The sequence below is a fragment of the Mandrillus leucophaeus genome, unplaced genomic scaffold (genome assembly GCF_000951045.1).
Source record: "Mandrillus leucophaeus isolate KB7577 unplaced genomic scaffold, Mleu.le_1.0 Scaffold80, whole genome shotgun sequence".
Lineage (NCBI taxonomy): Eukaryota > Metazoa > Chordata > Mammalia > Primates > Cercopithecidae > Mandrillus > Mandrillus leucophaeus.
In genome coordinates, this window is record NW_012108697.1 from 1133128 (window position 1) to 1157052 (window position 23925).

Sequence of the window (23925 nt, forward strand, 5' to 3'; positions counted from 1 at the left end):
CATCATCATCATCTCTACTTTACAACAGAGGTTCCAAGAGCTTGTGATCTGCCCAAGATCCCATTTCCAGTACAAGCTGGGGAAAACACTGAAGTTCAGGTGTCATGGCTCCAAAAGAAATGGACTTTCTTTCCTCTTGGTCTTTATTTTATTACACAGCAACAAAAATATATATTCTTGTTTTAAAGGGTTGAGATGATATAGCTGCAAAGGAGAATGTGAGGGTCCCTTCCTTTACTTCTTCCCGGCTCTCACCTCTTGCTCCAAAGGTAACCACAGCAAACTAGTTGGGGTACATTCTCCCTGTCTTCTCTCCAAGAAGGGCACACATATAAGATCAATATACATATACATGTGTGTACTCATTGACATAAATAATCATAAGAGTGTCTGCCTTACAGGATTGATGAGGGGTTTGAAGAAAATTATGCTTTTAAAGCACTTAACATGGTGCCAGGCAATATACTAGGTTCCTAATAGTGCTCTCATCAACTGCGTGGGGTAAGTTCTATTATTTCTACCCATTTTATTGATGTGGAAGCTGAAGATTGGAGAGATTGTCACATGCACAGGATCACACAATACTGAAACTGGATTTGAATCCAATTAGCTTATGTGGTTATTTTATAGGTATTATTTTTCCACTTGATTTTTTTCTCTTAGTAATATTAGCTTGAACTGTTTCCATGTGTGTACATGTGAGTTTACATCAGTCTTGTAACGGCCACATGTGAATCAGTATTCTAAGTACTTCTTTATTGGGGTTGTTGTTGTTTGGTTTGGTTTGTTTTTGAGATGGGATCTTGCTCTGTTGCCCAGGCTGGAGGGCAAGTGGCATGATCTCGGCTCATCACAGCCTCAGCCTCCTGGGCTCAAGCAGTCCTCCCACCTCAGCCTCCAAGTAGCTGTGACTACAGGTGTAAGCCACCATGCCAGGCTAATTTTGTTTATTTTTTTGTAGAGACAAGGTCTCACTTGTTTTGCTCAGGATGATTTTGAACTCCTGGGCTCAAGTGAGCCTCCTGCCTAGCCCTCCCAAAGTGCTGAGGTTAGAGGCATGAGCCACCATGCTCAGCCTGGAATTGATTTTTGTATAGGTTGTGACTTAGGAATCTAGATTTTATCTTTCTCTAAGTGGAGAACCAGTTGTCCTCTCTATTTATTGAGTAATCCATTATTTCAGCTCATTTGAACTATTACCTTTATCATAAACTGAATTCCCTTGTATGTACAGCTATGCAACTGATCCCTCTCTTCTGTACTGTTGATTATTTTCTACACCCACACCCATAGTAAAGTACTTTAATTATTTTAGACTTAGAAAAAAATTTTATGACAGGAAGGGAAAATCCTTCCTTATTGCTGTTCTTTCACAAAAAAATGTATTTTTTGTGTGTGTATTTATTCTGTCACGTAAACTTATAGAAGCAGCCTGTCAAGGTCTGTAGAGAAAATTCCTGTGGGTGTTTAGACTGGGTGTTGCATTAATAGGTTCATTTTTGATAAATCAGCATCTTTACAATATTTAGTTTCTCCATCTAGAAATATCATATATTTCTATTTAGGTCTATTATGTTCATCAGTTAAGTTCCATAATTTGCTCTATGTAGATCTTACATTGGAGGGTTTATTAGTTGTTATTACAAATGGGATCCCATTTTCCCTTTACATTTAGTTAATTTTTATTGCTAGTGAATAGGAAATAATGGTTTTTATATGTTAATTTTTTATTTAGCCATATGACTCGATTTTTGTATTCGTGATCTTTATACTTCTTTTTCTTGACATCACATTGGCCAGGAGGAAAACAATGTAGAATGATATTGGTAAAAGTGTACACCTTTGTCTTGTTTGTCTTTTTCCTGTCTTTAATGAAAATGCCATGAAGGTTTCACCACTAAATATGATAAATACACTTGATCAGCTTGAAGACATTTCTTTCTATTTATAGTTTACTGAGAGGTATGCTTTTCACTGCAGATGACACCATGCTCTTGTCAACGGGCCTTTATTTTTTCACTTAACATTTTCCTTAAGAGTCCAGAGATTGCCCGGACTAACTTGGACCTCCCAGCACTGGCATCCTAGCTGAGCGAACCTGGTTTAGAACTGAGCGCTTAGGACTGAGTAATGTCTTCTTTCTTCCTCCTTTCTGCTCACATTTGACCTCAGATGTCCTACAGGCAGGAGCTACTTTGTGCTGATATTTCCTGCCTTCTCTCACCACTCTCCCCCAGCCCTACCCTTCCTCCTGCAGAAAAGTAAAAAATTTTACAAATAAATAAAAAGTAGCATGTGGCCGGGCGCGGTGGCTCACACCTGTGATCCCAGCACTTTGAGAGGCCGAGGCGGGTGGATCACAAGGTCAGGAGATCGAGACCATCCTGGCTAACACGGTGAAACCCCATCTCTACTAAAAATACAAAAAATTAGCCGGGCGTGGTGCCGGGTGCCTGTAGTCCCAGCTACTCAGGAGGCTGAGGCAGGAGAATCGCGTGAACCTGGGAGGCGGAGCTTGCAGTGAGCCGAGATCGCACCACTGCACTCCAGCCTGAGCAACAGAGTGAGACTCCGTCTCAAAAAAAAATAAATAAAGTAAAATAAATAAATAAATAAAAGTAGCATGTGGACAAGGACAAGAGCACCACTTCTGGAATTTTCTTGCAGGCACCACTGAAAATATTTTTATTCCTAACTTCTAATTTAAATAACTTCAATTTTTTTTTTCCACCTGATTATCTTAAATGGCTCACCACCACCTCACGTGCTGGTTGCTAAGCGGATCTTCTAGTTTTTACAGGAAGGTATGAGAAAGGAATTACTACCTGACATCTGATTTCCTGTTGTAGTTTCGTGCAGGTTCTGATGCAGGATGCAGCCATTTTTAACTCTTTCTCGACCACTGCCTTGTACATGGTTAATGCAGAAGAAATGTTTTGATGGTGAATTGATGGAGACGATTTAATCAGAGTCCATCTGAGAGCTCTTAGGTGGCGATGATTTTTTGCTAGGCTGTGAATGAAAGGATTTGTTCTTGCCAGGCATGTGTGTGGAGTGTGACTCTAATGTGATTTGGCACCTGTCTAGAAAATTGTCCCTGTATCCAGTGACACTTTGCTTTGGGGAAGTCAACACCTGCTGTGATGGCATCTGTCATATTTAGGAATGTGAAATGCCCATGAATAATGCACAGCCACCTTAGTAAAATGCCTTCTCCAGGAAACTCTTCATGTAAGCCACTGGCAAAAGATTATTGCAAGCTGCATAGAAGAGACTTTGGGCCCCCTTTGAGATAAAAGCAGTGGATGATGTATTTTACTATAGCTTTCCTCACCTTGATGTCACTGGGGTAGATTTTATTATTTTCAGATTGTTTAGCCAAGAAAGCAAGAACCTGCTAAATATAAGGGTCATTTATTTTTGGTTGGTTTGTTAGAAACAGCATTAGCTCCCAACAAAGTGGGGTTTTGGGGAGATGGAGTGACTCATCTCAGGCATATGGTGTGTTACTGGCAGCCATCCAGGTCAAGAGGGACACATAGAAGCCAGGAACGCTGAGAGGCAAGGCAGCCCCACCAGGCAGCCACGGGTAGCTGGCCTTTGAGCCCCTCCCAGTTTCAGTGAAGTTGGCTTTAGCTTCCGGGGCTGTTGGTGTAGGAAGTTTGGTCAATTAGACAATTATTTTTCCTTTTTCAGCATCTTTTTTCTTCTAAATCCTCAAGTCCAGAAAAGATTCTGGAATCCACAACAAGGAGTAGACTCAATGTTCCCTCCTTTTCTCTTGCAGGCAGGTGACAAACATTACCACCCCAGCTGTGCACGATGCAGCAGATGCAACCAGATGTTCACAGAAGGAGAGGAAATGTATCTTCAAGGTGAGGCGGACTCAAGAACACTAGAAGCTTTCCCTGCTGGGGGAAAGGAAATCTTGCTATGTTTGTTTCATTGTTTTTAGAGAAGGAGGCATGTTATTAGCTGTGAGGCTACCCCAATCCAAGAAGATTATGGCCAAAAGTTACCTCATCAGTTGGTATTAATCAGCCAAGCAACTGACATGCTGGCAGTGAGCCCCTGAGGCTGTTCACGAATGAACTTGTGATGCTGCCTTAATCAAGTGAATAGGACTCGACATTTGATGCCTCGGATGTGAGGGAAGAGTGAAAATCAGCAATACCTCCTCTCCAACTCTTCCCAGGAATATGCTTAGGAAACAAAAGATTACAAGAGAATTTCTAGAAATTTCTAGAAATGTTACTCATTTGATGGCTACTTTTTTTCTTCTTTTACTCTCCTGTGAGAAGGGCTTTTTGAGGCCTCCCAGGCTGCTGTTCTCTGGGTTTTCAAGAAGAAAATCTCATATTTGATGAATTATGTCACAGACTTATTTCACCCCATTAAGATGATTAGCTCTTATATTGAGAGAGAGAGAGACAGAGAGAGAATGGGAGATAACAAGAGAGAACCCATTCTCTGAAAGAGAAATTTCTGGTGTCAAAGAGGTACTTTTTACCAGGGAGCCATTGGAATCCCAGCTGAATTTTGGGAAGCTGAATTGGGAAGACTGCTTGAACCGAGGAGCTCAAGACCATCCTGGGGAACATAGGGAATCCTCAACTGTGTGTGTGTGTGTATGTATGTATGTATGTATATATATGACCAAATATATACATATATATATAAAATAGACCATATATATGTGATCATAGTTTTCATGAAACTGATTTTATATACACACACACACACACACATACATGATCAGTTTTTATGTTCTCTGAAATTCTGGAACTTCTCAGAGAGGCTTTAAGAGAGGATTCTCTTCTAGTCAAACAGCACCATCTGTGCAAGCATTTTACTATTTTTAGCTGGAAAAGAGTTATTAATCAAACAAGGGTTTATCAGTAAAATTAGCAAAACCCATAAGAGCTGTTGCTCATTCCGTTGTGGTAATTACTATTACTGAGTCTCAACTACCTGTGCATGTCATTTCTTGATTTCTCTTTGCAGATGGCACGATGTGTACTTGTAATGAGTGGTTGGCTTTTCTCTCTCAGTTTTGTTTTTAGGCAGCTTAGAAAAATCTACAGAAAGGATTCTTGAGTATTAAAGCAAAGCCTGGCTACTCTCCCCTTAAAAAAGGCTAGCTACATGAGAAATTGACAACCCAAACTTCTTTTTGGCTTTAGAGTGATCACTCTGAAAAACTGTGATTAAAAACATCACGGAATTTTGAAAAGCCTTATGAAGGCAAGTGACAAGCACCCGCATCTGTGACCTCATGCGGGATTTATATGACACATTTTCCACAGATAACAGGCCTTACATCTGCAGTGGCAATAGGCAGGTGTCACTCTGCGTTTCTCAGCACAAAGCAGATTTATTCTTTATTTGGTCTGTGGGCTTAGATTTTAGCCTATCAATTCTAGCACTCAAAAACAAGGACACAGGAGTGCCAGTCAACACTGTCTCTGCTGGAAACAGAGACTCAGAGGCTCTGGGTGCAGCTCTGCAATTCAGAGTGGTTCTGGAGACTGGAGAGAGAAGGTTTCAAGCTGTGCACGAATACAATACATTCGGGCTATGAATAAATGGCTATCTGTTAAGGCTGCATTTGGAATTCCAGGGATTGCTCTAAACCTTCTGGAGTTGTGCTTCAGAAGCCTTTGCGTGCCCTCTCGGCACATCTTTGAAGAAAGAGCAGTTTCATCTTCTTCAGCATCTGATGTTCTGTCCGAGTCACATTCCTTGTGTGCCTGACCTCTGGAGAACAATAGTGCCATTGTGCGCAGACCCGGTGTCCTGGCCAGTGACTCCTGCTCAGCAGAACCTTCACAGCGAATGCTTCTCCTGAGCCTGCACCTGACCCCTGGGCCCTCCACATTCAGAGGATTTCCTGTGCTTTGTAGTCAGCCTTTGAGCCAGAGTTAGTGCTGAAGAGACCTATACGTCTGTCTGCTTTTTGTTTGATTTTTTTTGTCTGTTTATTTTGGCTCTGGGTTAAGAAGATGGAAAAAGTGATTGTTAGATAAGGATTCAAGTATTATTCTGATACAAAATGTATTTTTTCTTGCCATTAATTTAATATTAGTTTAGCTCAGTGGTGTGAAATAACTCATGAGTTGTTTTAATTTGGTGACTTTTCAAGCATGCACAGGTTATTGCTTAAAAGAGATAAAGATTTTGGCCAGGTGCGGTGGCTCACGCCTGTAATCTCAACACTTTGGGGGGCTGAGGTGGGTGGAACACTTCAGGTCAGGAGTTCCAAAGAGCCTGGCCAACATGGTGAAAACCCGTCTTTACTAAAAGTATAAAAATCAGCTGGGCATGGTGGTGCGTGCCTGTAATCCCAGCTACTTGGGAGGCTGAGGCAGGGGAGTCGCTTGAACCTGGGAGGCGGAGGTTGCAGTGAGCTGAGATTGTGCCACTTATACTCCAGCCTGGGAGACAGAGTGAGACTCTATCTCAAAAGAAAAAAAAAATAAGGTAAAGATTTAAATCATGAAATTTGGAAACTCTGATATTCAAACTGTGAATTTGATTTATGTAATTTTTGCTTTCGACATAGTAACTTTATTTTCTTAAGTCTTCTTAAGTGCTCATTTAAGTTCTGTCCATCCCCACACTTGAATGTGTCCTTACGTGAACATATCAACCTTACCCATAATCATATAGATGACATATTTTGTATGTATCTAGTCATACAAAATCATATGAGGAGGCATTGGATTCTTACAAGATAAGAGCTTCTATTGGAGATAAGTGTTTTGTTTAATTCTGTGATGCTGGTACCATACATTAAATTGCTTCATAATACAAGAAAGTGAGACTGTTGACTCAGGAACAGAAAATAACACCTAAATAGTTACTTTACTACTTTAAAAGCGGAGACTTTTTAGAAAATTACTTAAAAGGTTCAAGGCCAAAGGAAATTTTTGGATTTATAATTTAACTTTCACCCTTTCTGCTAGTTGGTTTAAGTTCTCATTTCTCTGTAGGTGGCTATGTATAATTGAATCAATGAAAAATTCAGTAAGTTTTGCTTCTGGATATAGACTATCTGGTTGACTTTATTCCCCTCAACTAAACTGCTTGGTTGTTTTGATGTTAGATAAACAATGCCTACTATTTTTTAAATTAAATGCAACTTGTAGTAAGCACTCAGGCATTCCTTTTAAAGGACGATATAAGGTTTAACAATAACAAGACACGATTAAGAACTAAATATCTCTTGCATCAAAAGACTCATGCCCAGTTAGTGGTCTCTGTGGTCTAGAATTATGATCTTTATCAAACAAGCTTGGGCTAGATCAGGAAAACTTGCTTAGACTTTGGACATGTCTGATTTTTGTGTTATGACTTACTTGGACATAAAGCAATAACACCTTCCTATGATGGGGAAAGAGGGATAGGAGCCATTCTCAGAAGTGCTGTCTAAGAGGACTTTGTATCTTTCCATTTTCCTGGCTCTTAGCAGTGCATTCTGTCTTCTCAGGTTCCACCGTTTGGCATCCCGACTGTGAGCAATCTACGAAGACCGAGGAAAAGCTGCGGGTAAGAACACAATTAAAACATGACGCCAGCTGCATTTGTAGGCCATACGCTCATGGTCACTAATTCTTGGGGTTAGGGTTTAGGTGAAATTACTTTTTACTGACTTTTTCCCTTATAGCAAACTAAGTTCAAAGGCCATTTGGCTAGGGAAAGGGGTCCCCTCTTACCTTAAATGTACTGTGGTTTTTGTTCCAAATGCTTGTGTTAGACAAAGTAAGCCTTGGCCTCACTAGTCAGCTTCTTAGAAAAGCATTCAAGGGAAAAGTCAAATCATGCAGATGGGAAAACAATGACTCATCAGGTTCCTGGTGTAGCATCTGCTGACCTCACCAGACTGTTTTGGTGCTTAGTCTATAACGCACTACTCTGACCCCAGCTCTACATTAGTACATTTTACTGGTCTCTCATTTTACTGAATCCAAATTCACCAGAATAGACTCTAAAAGCTGATGGCTTGTCAGATAAAACCTATGGGGAAAATAATAGCGAACCAAGATAAGTAAATTAATCAATTCTCAGAACACCTCCAGATGACAGTATTTTATGTTTCGGAAGCAAAGCGCTGTACACGGTTGTAAAACCATGATCGTAATCTCTATCCTGTTCAGATGCCCCATTTTTCATGTGGGCCAGAAAGTATTTTTCAGTGCAATAATCAGACTGAATGAATCCCATTGCCTTGGGTTAACCTGACTTAACTTAGTGGTACCCATAGAAAACTGTGGTACCCATGGAAACACTTTTTCTCTGAATAACTGAATAAAGGTAAGAACAGCTGAGGAGGAATTTGCCCACCAAACTTAGGGTGGTTTCGCTCTCTGTTTTTGACACACAGACTCCTGAGGTCCATCAGCCGGATAGTCACATATGGGCATAGTCACCCGGTTGTGGGCGCTACACTCTGGGATTTTTGAGAAACTATGGATGCTTTGGAAATGAGTTACCTTTAATAAAATATGAGAACATAAATGATCATCCTTATTGTGACTTTTATCATAAGAATGTAAAGTTCACAGCATAGCTTGAGGATGCTGCCCAGAACCTAACTTAGTGGTACCCATAGAAAAACTGGAGTTTGACTGCACCCTGTTTACTGTCTCAGGGAAAAGAATGGCCTGGATTTATTTTGGAGGCCAGCCTCTAGTGCGTAGTATAATCTCTTCTCGATCTGCCATTAGCAGGCATCAGAAGCTATGTATGTAATCCCCAGCGGCAGCACGGCCAGTTTATTGATGGGGTCTAGTCAATGATGTGTGACTTATGAAGGGGTAACTTGGGTTTGGAGCAGTGATTATCAGCGAGACCCACTCGCTCTGCCTTTTTTCAGATCCCTTTGCCTGCTGCCTTGGGAATTACAGCTCTTATTTTCCTAGTGTGTTTGCTTTATTCTCTGAATGAACCACACGTATGCACAGGAGCTATTTTTCCTGTTTTTTTGTTTTTTCTTTTCCTTCTCAATTCACATCCATCAATCAGATGGAGACATTTTACCATTTGGATATTTTAGGAATTTGTCCCTTCGCTGTGACCCTGAACAAACACAGTGCTTTTAGAATGCAAAATTATTGTGAACATACTTAAGTTGAGAGGGCAGGGGGGGAAACACTTTTTCTGTGAATAACTGAATAAAGGTAAGAACAGCTGAAGAGGAATTTGCCCACCAAACTTAGGGTGGTTTTGCTCTCTGTTTTGGCACACAGACTCCTGAAGTCCATCAGCCGGATAGTCACACACGGGCATAGTCACCCGGTTGTGGGCGCTACACTCTGGGATTTTTGAGAAACTATGGATGCTTTGGAAATGAGTTACCTTTAATGAAGTATGAGAACATAAATGATCATCCTTATTGTGACTTTTATCATAAGAATGTAAAGTTCACAGCATAGCTTGAGGATGCTGCCCAGAAACCACCCAAGTAGCTATAGTAGTTTATACTCTCTCCCTAGTGTTGCTTTTGGGTTTTTTAGTAATCATTTTAACTTCATCTCTGATGAAGTCTTTTGGGAAATGAAGAGAGGAATGCTAATGAGGCCAGACTGAGTGGAATGTGGGTCTTTTCTGTATCAGGATTGCTTGAGCTTGCAGATCATGTGACTAAAATGATTTTTAAAAAACAACAATACTCTGATTACATCTTGATGGAAAGCTCTCTGGATAAGCTTGTGAAAACAACTAGTGAAATACTTCCACCCATTCTGGCCAAGAGGAGCTCTTGTTTTCTTCCTTTAGTAAACCTTCCAGAGAATTCTAAAGCTCTTCTCCTAAACCCAGCGTTCACTACTTGGGAGGTCAGGAGAGGGCTCTGGGTCACTGTCTTTGGAAAGCCGGGAAGTGAGGAAGAGGCCCCCATGTGCCCAGAGCCGGGGTTCACACTGATGTTGGGGGGGGGTTAAAGGGAACAGGTTTTGAACAGAGAAATGCATCTTGTGCTCTCTTAAGGATGTGTCTACACATCACAAATCTTGAGCCAAGATTTCCAGGCCTTTCACTTTTCACATTAGTGCAGTTTCCACAGCGAAATGAAAATGTTTTAAGAATCTTTCAGCAACCCCACTGAGTAATCCACATTTTTGATATTTAAGAACTCATGGGGCATTTGTAACAACAGATTCTCAAGAATGCCTCTCAATTGGCTTCACTGGCTTCTTACCCTTTATATATTATAAGAATGTCTAAGCCAAAATAGATGGAGAGGAATTGAAAGGGGTTGGAGCTTAGATAAATGTACTGTAACTTGAAGACCATTTAATATGCTTTTAAACATGGGCCCAAAAATTGACCCAAAAAATCCACATGTACATCAATGAAAGGATCCCACTTTATGTTTACTATCAAGTTAGTTTTCCCTAAGGTGTTGTTCTTTTTTTTTAATAATACTTCTCATTTGAGGCTATTTCTATGTTCATTCTTCCCTTTTCTCATGTTTCATGGCAGCTGCCAAACATTCGGCGTTCTTCATCCGATTTCTTTTATCCCAAAAGTCTGATTCGACGCACAGGACGGTCTCCGTCTCTGCAGGTTGGCGCTGTGTCTAGGCTGGGGCTCAAAGCCACTGTCCTGGGCCCAGGCTTCTGTTGCTTTTCCCCCGGGCTGCTTTTCTCACATAACTTCTTCGGCTCCTGCACAAAGCAGATGCTTTTCTCACACCACGAGCGCCTCTCACACTGACTCTGGCCGTTGTCTTCTTGGATGGATGTTTTCATTCAAAGCAGCAGCTAAAGCTTTGTGTCTGTAAAGCAAGCACATCAGAAGCTGCCTTTTGGTCCTGTGTTGCCACGTTTGTTCACTGCACAAGTATCTGCTGAGCACCCAGGTGTAGAACTGGGTTGAATGTAGCAGATCCAGGCTCATAGGTGAGGAAAGACAGATAAATAATTATAAGGGTGGTACAGAAACCCATCCCAGGCTACGGATCGCAAAGGCCACGCTCCTTGGAATATCCGATGAGGAAAAGGCCTCCAGGGTCGCTTCCTGGGAGAAGTGGTCTTGGAGTTGATTTTTAGAGGCTGGCTGAGATTTGACCATGAGGGGATGAGGGGAAAGTGGCAGACCCCATGAGGAGATGTGAAGTGTGCAGCCGAGAAAGGCAGTGCTTGGGTAGGGAGTGGTTTCACTCAAGAAAGGAAGAGTGAGGCCGAGTGCAGTGGCTCACGCCTGTAATCCCAGCACTTTGGGAGGCGGAAGCAGATGGATCACTTGAGATCAAGAATTCAAGACCACCCTGGCCAACGTGGTGAAACCCCGTCTCCACTAAAAATAGAAAAATTAGCTGGGCATTGTTGTGGACGCCTGTAATCCCAGCTACTCAGGAGACTGAGACAGGAGAGTTGTTTGAACCCTGGAGACAGGGATTGCAGTGAGCCAAGGTTGCGCCACTGCACTCCAGCCTGGGCAACAGAGCAAGACTCTGTCTTAAGAAAAAAAAAAAAACAAAGGAACAGTGAAGTGGGAAAGGAAGAAACTGAGAAACAGGCACCTACTCTATGGAGGCTGGGGGATTTATGTACAATCTCATTTGCTCTCCCTAAGAATTCCTGCAAGGTAGCTCATCTTATTCCCATTTTACAGATGGGGAGACTGAGACCCATCGTAGTTAGGTAACTTCTCCAGAGTTACTCTACTGGTAAGTGGAAGAGCTAGGATTGGAAAACATGTTTCCGTGAGCCCATCACTCATATTCGTTCTGCTATACTGCAAGGGGACAGTGAGACAAAAACCTGAAAGAAGCAGAAGAAGGGGAACATTAAATACTGGCTGAGGCTGTTGTCAGGGGGCCACTGATGGTGTGTAAGGAAGAGAGCAGTGCCACCTGCCCGGGGCATCCTGCAGGAGAAGGGAAAGGACTCAGCCAGCCCAGCAGAGCAACAGCCAGGCTGGAAATTATGCTGCATGCACAGACCTGACCTTTAGGGGTTTCTGAGAATCAGTGGAAACCTTAGCCTGTTAAACTAGAAGGGACTTTCTACAATCTCATCTTGGCTCAGATGAAACCTGTTCTCTAGCTCTGCTAACAATTCAGGGTTGCACTGCAGCACTTTGGCTGGGCTGTGTGTCTGTACGTTCTGTGCCTGTCAGAATTGCACTAAGGATAAGAAGAGTTTGAGTTTCTATTTTTGTTAAGCCTTCACCTTCTTTCTTTGCACGATGAAAAAGACAAGTGTAGAAGCTTAGAGTAGAAGAGAATCTTTTAGAGGTCAACCCCCTGAGTTTCCTCGTTGATAGAATGAAGTCAGATGGGCTGGGCATGGTGGCTTATGCCTGTAATCCCAGCACGTTGAGAGGCCAATGTGGGCAGATCGCTAGAACGCAGGAGTTTGAGACCAGCCTGGGCAACATGGCAAAACCCCATATGCACCCCTCCAAAAATACAAAAATTAGCCAGGCGTGGTGGTGCATGCCCGTATTCTTAGCCACTCGGAAGGCTTAGATGGGAAGATCACCTGAGCCTGGGGAGGTTGAGGCTGCAGTGAACCAAGATCATGCCACTGTGCTCCAGCCTGCGCGACAGAGTGAGACCCTGTCTCAAAAAAAAAAAAAAAAAAAGGCGGACAGATACAGGAGCATGTCTGAGACTGCACAGGCTGTCATAAACAGCAAGCCAACTGCATACTTTGGTTCTTGACCCCAGGCCTTGGTGCCTTGCATTGTCCCATGATACTGGGTTCCTATGATATGATGTATTTTTCATACAATCTTCACTCTGTGTTAAAGTTTCAGCTCCAGTGGCAGAGTTTCCACACACAGTGAAGTCAAAGTCGCATGAATCCAGAGGAACAGCCAAAGACTGTCCCCACTGCAAATGAGTGTTGCTCAGAATTAGTGCTTCCACTTGGCAAAAAGCCACTTGTTCAATAGCTTTTTTTTTTTATTTTTTCCGGTAGTATACTGTTAAATAGTATTACATTTTGTTAGCTTGTGGCTACAACCAAGTAATACATTTTCATGACTTGAAGAAAAATGCCATCATCAAGTGTGAAATTTTTTAGTTTGCCCCAGACCTTTAAGCTTGAGAGATTTGGAGCATCTTGAGAGAGAGAGAGGGAGCGAGAGAGATCTGTTTACAATAACTTCTCTCCTCCTGTCTTGTTGTTCAAATGGGACATCTGATTCCTATTATCCAGCTGTAACTATCAATGAAGTCAACTTCAGCTCCATCACAGAAAGTTGTAAACAGCTTGGGACCTGGCAGAGAAAATGGGCTGTGTGGCAAGATCTCCCTTCACCCGTTGGAGATTGAAGAATGGCTCATCAGTACCTTTAAAATGCCAGAAAACTCCAAAGCAGTGCAGTCCTCAGGTCACAGATATTTTATCTTTTAAGTACTTTGGCTACACAGCAGCTCATTTCCCACCACTTAAAACTGAGTACCCTTAGTTATTAGATCAACTGTCTTCCTTGCAGGGACATTCAGCACTCTGTGCTTTAGAAATAAGCCCTGGTTTTGTTGTAAAGGAAAGTAAAATCTATAGCAGGAAAGTCATTTTGTTATCTAGATTGAGAATGAGCTCCATCTTTTCCTTTTGCCTGAATGACAGGTAAAAGAAAATGATGAAAATAGAATTACCTGAGAAAAACAAATTCTGGTTCCACTCACTTGGAAGTTTTCTATGAATAGCAAATTTTGTCTACAGGTAAACTCAGTACTGAGCATGTATAATTCATTATAGACAAAGCACATGGTATTCCCAGGACCAAGTCTGTAATAATCTGGGGGGTGTCACTTGCTTTCATTCTAAAAGGGAGTTTTTCTCAGCTATGCCTTTGGAGGTTAAAGCATGAATTGACTGACCTACAAAATGGGCATGACTTTTTTCTTTGAAACTAATATTTACCTATTATAACATATGCACTTGTCAATCTATAATATACCAAACAAATACCGTGTGTATATTTTTAAAGGAGCTAATTTGAGGCTTTATGTCTGTCTAGAACAAGCAAGTAATGTTAGTGGTGTTTGATTTCCTTTCGAGGGTGTCTTTACAATTCATCAGACAGCTGAATGTAGAGGTGTAAAGATTTGTACTGGAAAGATCGCATGTAGTAAAGACTGATGGCATTTGTGAAACTGTCTCCAGAGAAGTGGTGTGTGCCCACAGCACCCTCCTGCCTCCTCTCCAAACACAAAATTATTTTTTCCAAAGGAGTTGATTTCACTCTTTCTTTGCTTAGCAGCGGGCATTCAGTATGTGCAGGTTTTTAAAGTGTTCCTTCTTCTACAGCTGTTATCACCACCTTGTCTAATGAACTTCAACAAAAACCCAAGGCAGGTACTGTCAACATCAACAGGATTTAGTATAAGATGTCAATCACCTTATATCAGTAGTTGTCCCGTCAGTGTTCATAAGATCATTCTGATCTGGTTGCCAGATGCCTGTAGTTTCTCTCTCCTTAGAGCATGGCTTTGGATAAATGCAAATTAGATGAATATAGTTGTTGCATCCCTGCTCCTGCTGAATGGGGGGAGGGCAGGGACTACAAAGTGCTTCCCAGCACTGTCCTTCTAGGAGACCCATGTGCATGGTGGACCATAATGGAAAGTAAATGGAAAATGTCATTTTTCTACTTACTCAACTGGCAGCTCTGGTAAGTGTTTTTAATGGTTAGTATTTGAAGAATAATAAGAGCTGGAGTGGAAACAGAAGAGGATGTCTTCAATTAATTTTCATTCTGTGACTGTGCCTTCTGAATGGTAGGACAGATGGACAAAATCAAGGCATAGGGGAAAAATAGCTGAAAGGTATTTAGAGGGCTTTTCAAAGAAATTTCATGAAGAAAACAAAAAGATGTGCTTTTTAAAGCATTTGGCTACTTATTTGTAATTAAATACCATTTTTTATCTCTCCTGTTGAATACCAGACACTTCTGGTGAGGCGTCTCTTTGTTAATTTGTGTGTGTGTGTGTGTGTGTGTGTGTGTGTGGAAAGTAAAAATAGTTGTTGAAATCAAAAGTAAAGACATGAAAGTGTGCTGGGAGATGACTATAGAGTAAATGGACCCCTTCATCATGAGAGACTGAGTGAGAACAGCCATATCAACAAGAAGGTTCTTACCGAAGGCTCCTTTCTTCCTTTTACCAAAATAAAGTTTCAACTACTTGCCTAATCTCACTGGCAAAATCCTCTGAGTGATCACAACCATATGTAATTCTTTCTTTATCTACCTTGCCTGCTTTCTTCATCCCACCCCACCCCACCTCCACACCAAAGATGGTATCAGAAGATGCCAAAGATAGCATCAAAAGAAAGAACTGAATTTTTCCAACTGCACTTTCAAGTTGGTTTTTCTGCAAGGAAAAGGTGCTTAAATGCAAGTAAATAAATTGTACCTGCTTTTAGCATGTTAGCCCTAAGTCCTTGCTGTTTCCTTTATTCTATAGCAGTGGGCTTACCTTTGGTGATAAATATTTGAAATTGTACGCATTTATAACATAGACCAGAGAGTAATTTTGTTCACTGTAACTCTCATAGAGAATTCCAGAAACAAGGCTGCTGACCCATTGGGTTATTGAGTTCAGTTCATAATTATTGGGTCACTGTTGTTACCATGGACATCTGAATGGGTAGAAATGGTAATTTAGATTAAACGACTATATGGAAGGATCATCAGTTACATGTCAGGATCACCTGTAAAATTCTGTGATGACCAAAGAGGTGATGATAGGATTGGGTTAATAGTAAAGAAGAAATTGTCAATGGGATATGAAAGTGGGACAGCATGTCAGTAAGTTAAGTGCTTTCAAGGTTGAGATGGTTTCTGTCTAAGTGGATGTATATTATTGTGTTGGAGAACAGCTCTGAGCCTTTTGCTGAGCATAACAGCAAATTATGGATTCGTTAGGAAAAGAAAAATAACGGCTGGAAGAATAAAAAGGGTTCTTTTAATAAGCAAGATGTTAATTTGAAATTCAACATGTTTAGAATTCTAGATGTTTCAAATTGAAATGTAAAATTCTAAGTAGGATTAAAACTCCAAAAAATAATCATTCGATTTTTAAAAAGTAATTTTATGATCTTCATAAAGGAGAGCCCACTAACCCCCTGCAGTTGAGCAAATATACTTTGAGAGACATTAGGGACCGTGGCAAAAAGCAGGCAATCCATGCGTGTCACGGAAGCCTTGAGCACAGTTCAGTAGGCAGCAAACCAGGAACTGTCCTGGCAGATAAGACAGACTGTGCAAGGTCATCGTCATTGGCATGGGAAGGGCATTAATTACTAAAGTTAAGACACAGTCACTGTCTCCAAGAGCATTTGGAATCACTTCACAGAGTCCTCAAGGAGGGGAAGGCGATCTCTCAGCTCCTGGTGGGACTGCTGCCCCATATACTGTGGTGAATTGCTTCACATATCTGTGTTCTGATGGGAAGGAGTCCAAGTGCGGTAGCTATAGAGAATGCTGGGGAAGCCTAGTTCTATGTAGCTCACATATGAAAAGAATATTCATGAAGAGCAAAACAGAAGCATTATTTGAAAATAACTGCCTAAGAAACCTAGTCTAATCCCAAGTGTCCAGAAAATGTTGACTACTTGCCATGTGCCCAGTAAGGTGCTTGAAGCTTTATATGCATTCTCTCATTTAACCCTATGACATAGTTATGCTGGTACACCTTTGTCCATTCTATACATGAAGAAGTTGAAGCTCAAGGAAGTTAAAAGAAAAAAAGAAAGGAAAAGAAAAAAGAAAAACTCATGTAACATCAAACAACTAGTAGAGTCCAGGTTTGAACTGTTATTTGGCACCAAAGTCAGCCTTTTAAGTGCGCTGTATTACACTGTATTACATAAAACACATAGATGTGTTCTATCCCATTATTTCAATATAGACAGGTAAACAGAATTGGGCCATTGTAAGAAAATAAACAAGCAAGAATGCAACTTAACCTGTAAACAAGATGTCCGTGGAAGTAAATTTTACCGTAAACTTAGGAGGTCAGAATGAAGCAAAAACAAACAATGGTAAATTCAGTGAAAGAAAAAGCAGTTTCCGAATCTCCAAGTGTATTGGTCCATTTTCACACTGCTGTAAAGAACTGCCCAAGACTGGGTAATTTATACAGAAAAGAGATTTAATTGACTCACGGTTCTGCATGGCTGGGAAGGCCTCAGGAAACTTACAATCATGGCAGAAGGCAAAGGGGAAGCAAAGACCTTCTTCACATGGCGGCAGGAAAGAGACAGCATGTGAGTGCAGGAAAAACTACCATTTATAAAACCACCAGGTCTCGTGAGAATTCCCTCACTATCATGAGAACAGCATGGGGGAAACCGCCCCCATAATCCAATCACCTCTCTCCCTTGACACATGGAGATTACAAATCAAGATGAGATTTGGGTGGGGGCACAGAGCCAAACCATATCACCAAGATACATCAGGGCATTTCTCAACACTAAAGTTTGAAGATGCGAGTAGCAGAGGGATGCTCTAAGACAAGCATCCCTAAGACAAGCCAGAACATCAGAAAATTTGATGACCAGTTCACCTGACTTGGAAAACTGCCGTACTATTAAAACCTAAAATATTTATTTCTGAATCAGAGAACTTGGGGGCAAGTTATGTAAATTGGAGGTAATTTTGATCTGAAAACTTTTAAAAACCAAATGGGACTTGAAAAAATTCAAATTGTTGATTAACTTTTAAAATCTTTAGCTCAACAATATTAATAGTGTAAACACAAGCAGCTAAATGCTTCCAAGAAAGCCTGCATAACTCACAGGATCCTCTAATCCGGCCAAGAAGGAAGGGAGAGGCCAGGTGTTCTGGCTCACGCCTGTAATCCCAGCACTTTGGGAGGCTGAGGCAGGCAAATCATGAGGTCAGGAGTTTGAGACCATCCTGGCCAATGTGGTGAAACCCCATCTCTACTAAAAATACAAAAATTAGCTGGGTGTGGTGGCGCACGCTTGTAGTCCTAGTTACTTGGAAAGCTGAGGCACTAGAATCGCTTGAACCCGGGAGGCAGAGGTTGCAGTGAGCCAAGATCATGCCACTGCACTCTAGGCTGAGCGACAGAGTGAGACTCTGTCTCAAAGAAGGAAGGGAGAGAGAAACTGAACTGAAATAGGCTAGTTCTGCCAAGAGAACTGCCTTTTCTGCCCGTGAAACTCTTCATCCCTGGAAGGTGGCGTTAAAGACCCTTCCCTACATGTGCGTGCGTTGTTCTTCAGCTCTGTTTCTACCAGTACATGCAGTACAAGAGCAAATAAAACCATTTAGAGCCATCCCAGGTGCATCATTACAGCAAAGGCCGAAAGTATCCTTGCCCCACACTTGGCAAAAATAAGGATGAGTAACATACGAGTGACCTCAAAGCCCCAGTGTACACTTTGGCTGTTCACACAATGTCCTGGATGCTTGTTAATGAAAACAGGCTTTTGTCATAGCAACCCCAGTAACTGAAGAAATCTGATGCCCCTGCCGCATACCCTCTCCCTACCCCAACCCAGTGAGCTATTGCAGTGTTCTTACAGAGCTGGTGCAATAAAAATATTTTCAGTTAGCAGACATTCTTTTCTGCTACTTGATCTCAATATTTCTCTATTAGTTTTATCCCATTTGTCCCATAGTTGTGTTGATGGGAAATAAATGATCACACTCACCCTACAATACAGGCAAAATTTTAGTGCAGGGCTTAAATGGTTGGGCTGTGGACCTAGAGTGTCTGAGTTCAAATCCTGACTCTTCATCCGTTTCCTACCTATGTGGCTTGGAGTACTGATACTTTTTCCTTATCTGTAAAATAGGAATAGTAATAGAAGGTACCTCCTAGGGTTACTGAGAAGATTACATGAGATTAAGCCTGGGAAGCGCTGGGCACAGGCCTGCCACATAGTAAGTGGGCAGTAGACATTCGCTGCCATTGATATTCTTGGGTTGCTACTTAAGAGGCTTCATTTTGACATTAAGTTTGGCAAATGGGAGGTCCTGGCCACTTGAAGCTGAAGGACTACCTGTGGTTAATAATTATCCCACAGAGATGGATATAGATTCAGCATTTTCAGGGGGTAGCATCTCCTTGTAAAGGAGGAATACATTTTGATTGCGCCACTTCTGTATTTTGATTAGGAAATGGATCTAGAAATTGCAATTTATTATTATTTTTTTTAATGAGGTGGAGTTTCGCTCTTGTTGCCCAGGCTGGAGTGCAGTGGCACCATCTCGGCTCACTGCAACCTCTGCCTTCCAAGTTCAAGCGATTCTCCTCCCTCAGCCTCCCAAATAGCTGGGATTACAGGCGTCCGCCACCACACCCAGTTAATTTTTTTGTATTTTTAGTAGAGATGGGGTTTCACCATGTTGGCCAGGCTGGTCTTGAATTCCTGACCTCAGGTGATCCACCCGCCTCGGCCTCCCAAAGTGCTGAGATTACAGGCGTGAGCCACCACACCCAGGCTGCACATTTCTTGAATAGTGTTATGTGAGTCTTTCCTCTTTCAACATACTCAGAGGTAGAATTTTCTCATATTGAGATATACCTGCAGTTGCTATAGCTCTAGCAGGAAAGCGCTTGTGCACGGTAGGTCCTGGGGAGGAGGCCCAGAAGTGATGGACTTGGTGCACCTCCACCTGGGTGTGGTACGATTTCTCCCACCCACTTCCACCCTAGCATCTCGAAGATACCAGGGGCATTGGCTGAAAAAGACTGATCACAGTCTTCCAGCGATGAGTCTAATCACTGCCGGACCTGAATCAGCCAGATATGTTTGCCTTCATTGTTTCAACTGTGAACAATATAGTGAGGCAACACCCTTGTCTGAAGGAGTTTCTTTGGCTCAGTGATGCCCACATTCAAGGTATTAAACATCAATAGATACACTACTGAGAAGGCAAAGTCTTATTCCTATTGTAGAACTGTAAGTTATCCTCTTTAGGAAATAGCTGCAACAGAGGTGAGGAAGTGTTCCAAAGTGAGGCCTTGAGTTTTCTCTGCAGAGCTTTCCAGAACATGTTAAATAGAAGCAGGAGGCAGCTGATCCTAGTTCATAAGTTTCCTTCCTGCTCACATAACCACCTCTCACTCTCCACGTTCTTCAAGTATATACTATGAAGTCCAGTTTCTTTCATCCTTCCCAAAGGCCAACCCACTAGCCTTACCTCAGTGACTCTCTGTATAGTTAGACTCAAATCGTGTAATTAACATAAGTCAAGTGTCTGCAAACTAAGTATCTGTTTACAAATAATAAATTCTAGCTCATTCCCTCAACTAGGATTTGTACCTTCTATGTACCTGTGGAAAGCATTGGGTATAGACAGTGGTTAAAAAATAAACTCTATGAGGTCTGAGAGCATGACTAAAGTTAATGAGGGAGACAGACATGATACAAGGAAACCAATAAATATATAATTATACATTTTACTCATGCAGGAAAAAAGAATGACACTATAAGAGAAAACAAAGGGAACCAACTCAGGATTGAATCAGGGAGGGCCTCTCTGAGGAGGTGATATTTAAGCCAAGCCTGAAGGAAGAGAATCATCCAAGTAAAATTTGGAGCTAGGGCATTTCAGGCAGAGGGAGCAGCAAGCGAGGATAAAAACTCCGAGGAAGCTTTGTGCGCTGTTGTGTGAGTGATGACAGGTGAGAGAGGAGGTAGGAGGGGAAGGCAGGGGTAGAATCCTGAGGCTCTGCTTGTTGTGATTTTATTCTGAATGGATGCTTGTATTAGGTCTGTTCTCACGCCACTAGTAAAGACATACCCAAGACTGGGTAATTTATAAAGGAAAGAGGCTGAATGGACTCGCAGTTCCATATGGCTGGGGAGGCCTCACAATCATGGCAGAAGGCAAATGAGAAGCAAAGTCCTGTCTTATGTGGTGGCAGGCAAGAGAGCTTGCGCAGGGAAACTCCCATTTATAAAACCATCAGTCTCATGAGACTTATTCACTATCACGAGAACAGTATGGGGGAAACCGCCCCCATGATTCAGTGATCTCCACCTGGTCCCACCCTTGACACATGGGGATTATTACAATTCTAGGTGAGATTTGGGTGGGGACACAGCCAAACTATATCAATGCTGGAGACAAAAGCAGAGTAGTGACCATCCAAACGATGTTCTTGAAAGGTCTCTCGGCTGGGCACAGTGGCTCACGCCTGTAATCCCAGCACTTCGGGAGGCCGAGGCAGGTGGATCACGAGGTTAGGAGATTGAGACCATCCTGCCTAACACGGTGAAACCCCGTCTCTACTAAAAATACAAAAAAATTAGCCGGGCATGGTGGCAGGTGCCTGTAGTCCCAGCTACTGGGGAGGCTGAGACAGGAGAATGGCGTGAACCTGGGAGTCGGAGCTTGCAGTGAGCTGAGATTGCGCCACTGCACTCCAGCCTGGGCGACAGAGAGAAACTCTATCTTAAAAAAAAAAAAAAAAAAAAAGTCTCTCTATCCATTGCCTGCCAGGTAGATTTGAAGAAGGGAGGGGAGAAGGCAGAAGATGCACAGGGAGGCCATTGCAATAATCTGGATGAATGGAGGTGGTGACTGGGGCTGGGACTATTGCAGTAGAGAAGGAGAGAAATGGGAAGCTTTGAGGTATGCTCGAAGGTAAACCAGAAGTTCTCGTAGGGAACAAGGAGCAGGAAGGGCCAGAGAAAGGCCTCCCCATGCCTTTTCAAAACTGGATCATACAACTAGTTTGCATTTACCTTTCCTTCTAGGTTTGTTATCTTATTCAAAAAGGTGGTAAATGTTTCTTTTTTTCACTAGCTGAGTTTTTAGTAAAGCTTAAGGGCCCAGGACAGTCTAGATTCTGAAGCCAGGGTCCGAAATCTTACAAGTCACTGTTTATTTTACAGCCTACCAGGACATCCTCGGAAAGTATTTATTCTAGACCAGGCTCCAGTATTCCTGGCTCACCAGGTCATACTATCTATGTAAGTATCTACTTCTGGAAGTGACATTTCTGGGACAGGTAAATTAGTGGGTTGTAATAGCAGAATGGGTAATCCAAAACAAAAACTAATTCAAAGTGATTTCTATTTTTGTTATGAGACCTGATTTTCATTTTTATAGAACAGTCTCCTCAATCATGTTTACCTTTAGGTAATTACAGTTATATGTGACCATCAACAGAGTGATCAGACAACCTGTAAAATGTAGTAATATGTTACAGGACTTAAAAAATTCTTGCACCTAAGATTCCATCTCAAAAAAAAAAAATTCTTGCACCTAAATTGCATATAGATATTTGGGGATTAAATATATATTTTATAATGCTGATACTGAGTGTTCTTAAATTCTACCACAAAGATATTTAAATATTTAGTTTATTAATTATGCAGTTCTTGTTTTTAACCATCTGAAAGGATTATTGGACCATCTGTTTGAGCTTTTTCCTTCACTGTCATAAATTCAGGAAATTATCCTTAAGGTTTGCATGTTTATCTATTTCATGAATTCTACACAGATTTTTTCCTAAGTGTTCAGTGACTTTTTCAAAAAAAAAAGATTAATACATGGTGTAAAATGATTAATACATGGTGTAAAATGATTAATACATGGTGTAAAGGACAACTTCTAAAGAGTGTAACTGTGCTAGGCAAGATGTTTTGGTTTTTGTTTATTTTAAGGCCTTCACGTTTTAAACAACAGGAAATGTGCCAACAACAGTTTCCCAAAGCAACGAGACTGCAAGGTAATTGTTCTTTCTGGTTAACTTTGCCAGGCAAAAGTAGACAATGAGATCCTGGATTACAAGGATTTAGCAGCCATTCCCAAGGTCAAGGCAATTTATGACATTGAACGTCCAGATCTTATTACCTATGAGCCTTTCTACACTTCGGGCTATGATGACAAACAGGAGAGACAGAGCCTTGGAGAGGTAATACATTCCTAGTGGTTGTGAGTTGTACGACAATTTACCTTCTCTTTTGTCACATTTGTAATAACTACCATTTGGAGTTTAGGTAAATCAGGTGGTCTTTTGTCTGCCTAGTATTTGCAGATTTCTAGACCAGGTGCTTGGAGGTATTCAGAAGCCCATCATGAGAGGTGGGAGAACAGACCAATGGCACATCAAACAACAGTGAAGAACGGCTAAGCATTAGCATGCTGGGATGGAAACTGTCCGGAGGTGGGGAGGGAGTGGGGAGAAAGAGGGCAGGGCTTCTGTGAGCTGGGCAGAGCAAATAAGGGAGTGAGAGTCTCCTGGGGGGTGTCTAGTGATAACTTTAAGTATATTCATGGGATCATGAAGAGAGAGAACACACCCCCCCTAAATTTTGGTAGCTACAGTTTTCAGCAACTTAAGAAAGTTAGAATATACAAGAAAAAATAAAGTAGAGAGCATGGGGCAACAGTCTAGCACAGGCGTGTGAGCCAGGATTCTGGAATCAAATTACCTGGTCTCAACCCAGGGATCACCACATGCTGATTGTCTGACTTTGACCATGTGACAGCCATTCTGCTCCTAGTTTCCTGGGCCAAGTACAGTGCTCGTACCTCTAATCCCAACATTTTGGGAGGCTGAGGGCAGGAGGATTGCTTCAGGCCAGGAGTTGAAGACCACCCTGGACAACATAGTGAGACCTCGTCTCTATATTAAAAAGATAAGAAAAATGGTCCTAGTTTCCTCACGTGTAAAACAGATAGGGTAATGATAGAATCTAACTCATAGGGTATTGGTGAGGATTAAGCAAGCTAATCTACATAAAGCGATTATCAGAGGCCAGACTTGGGAGAAATACTGAGCATGTGGCAATCTCTACCATTGTTGCTACCTGTCCTCTTGGGGCTCGTTAATACTCGGCCCACAGACCCATCCGCTGTGGGACCAGAGCCCCTCAGCCCCTTGGGATCCTCCCCTCCCCGGTCCCATCCCAGGGTTGAAGGTTCTCTGTGGCGCCTACCCAAGTCCATTTCCCCTGGCCAATCAGCTCACTG

At 41.9% G+C, this 23925-nt stretch overlaps 1 protein-coding gene across 6 annotated transcripts in view; it reads left to right on the forward strand.

Annotated features, from left to right (window-relative positions):
* Positions 1-23925, forward strand: part of ABLIM1 (actin binding LIM protein 1) — a 277318-nt gene that overhangs the window by 204372 nt on the left and 49021 nt on the right. For 3 of the 6 annotated variants that reach the window (XM_011967491.1, XM_011967492.1, XM_011967496.1), the window contains 5 exons: positions 3788-3875; positions 7490-7548; positions 10483-10566; positions 21840-21917; positions 22709-22864. In XM_011967491.1, coding sequence (XP_011822881.1) covers positions 3788-3875; positions 7490-7548; positions 10483-10566; positions 21840-21917; positions 22709-22864 — 465 coding nt within the window. The remainder of the gene's footprint in view (positions 1-3787; positions 3876-7489; positions 7549-10482; positions 10567-21839; positions 21918-22708; positions 22865-23925) is intronic. The other 3 variants (XM_011967493.1, XM_011967490.1, XM_011967495.1) reach the window with 1 other exon arrangement.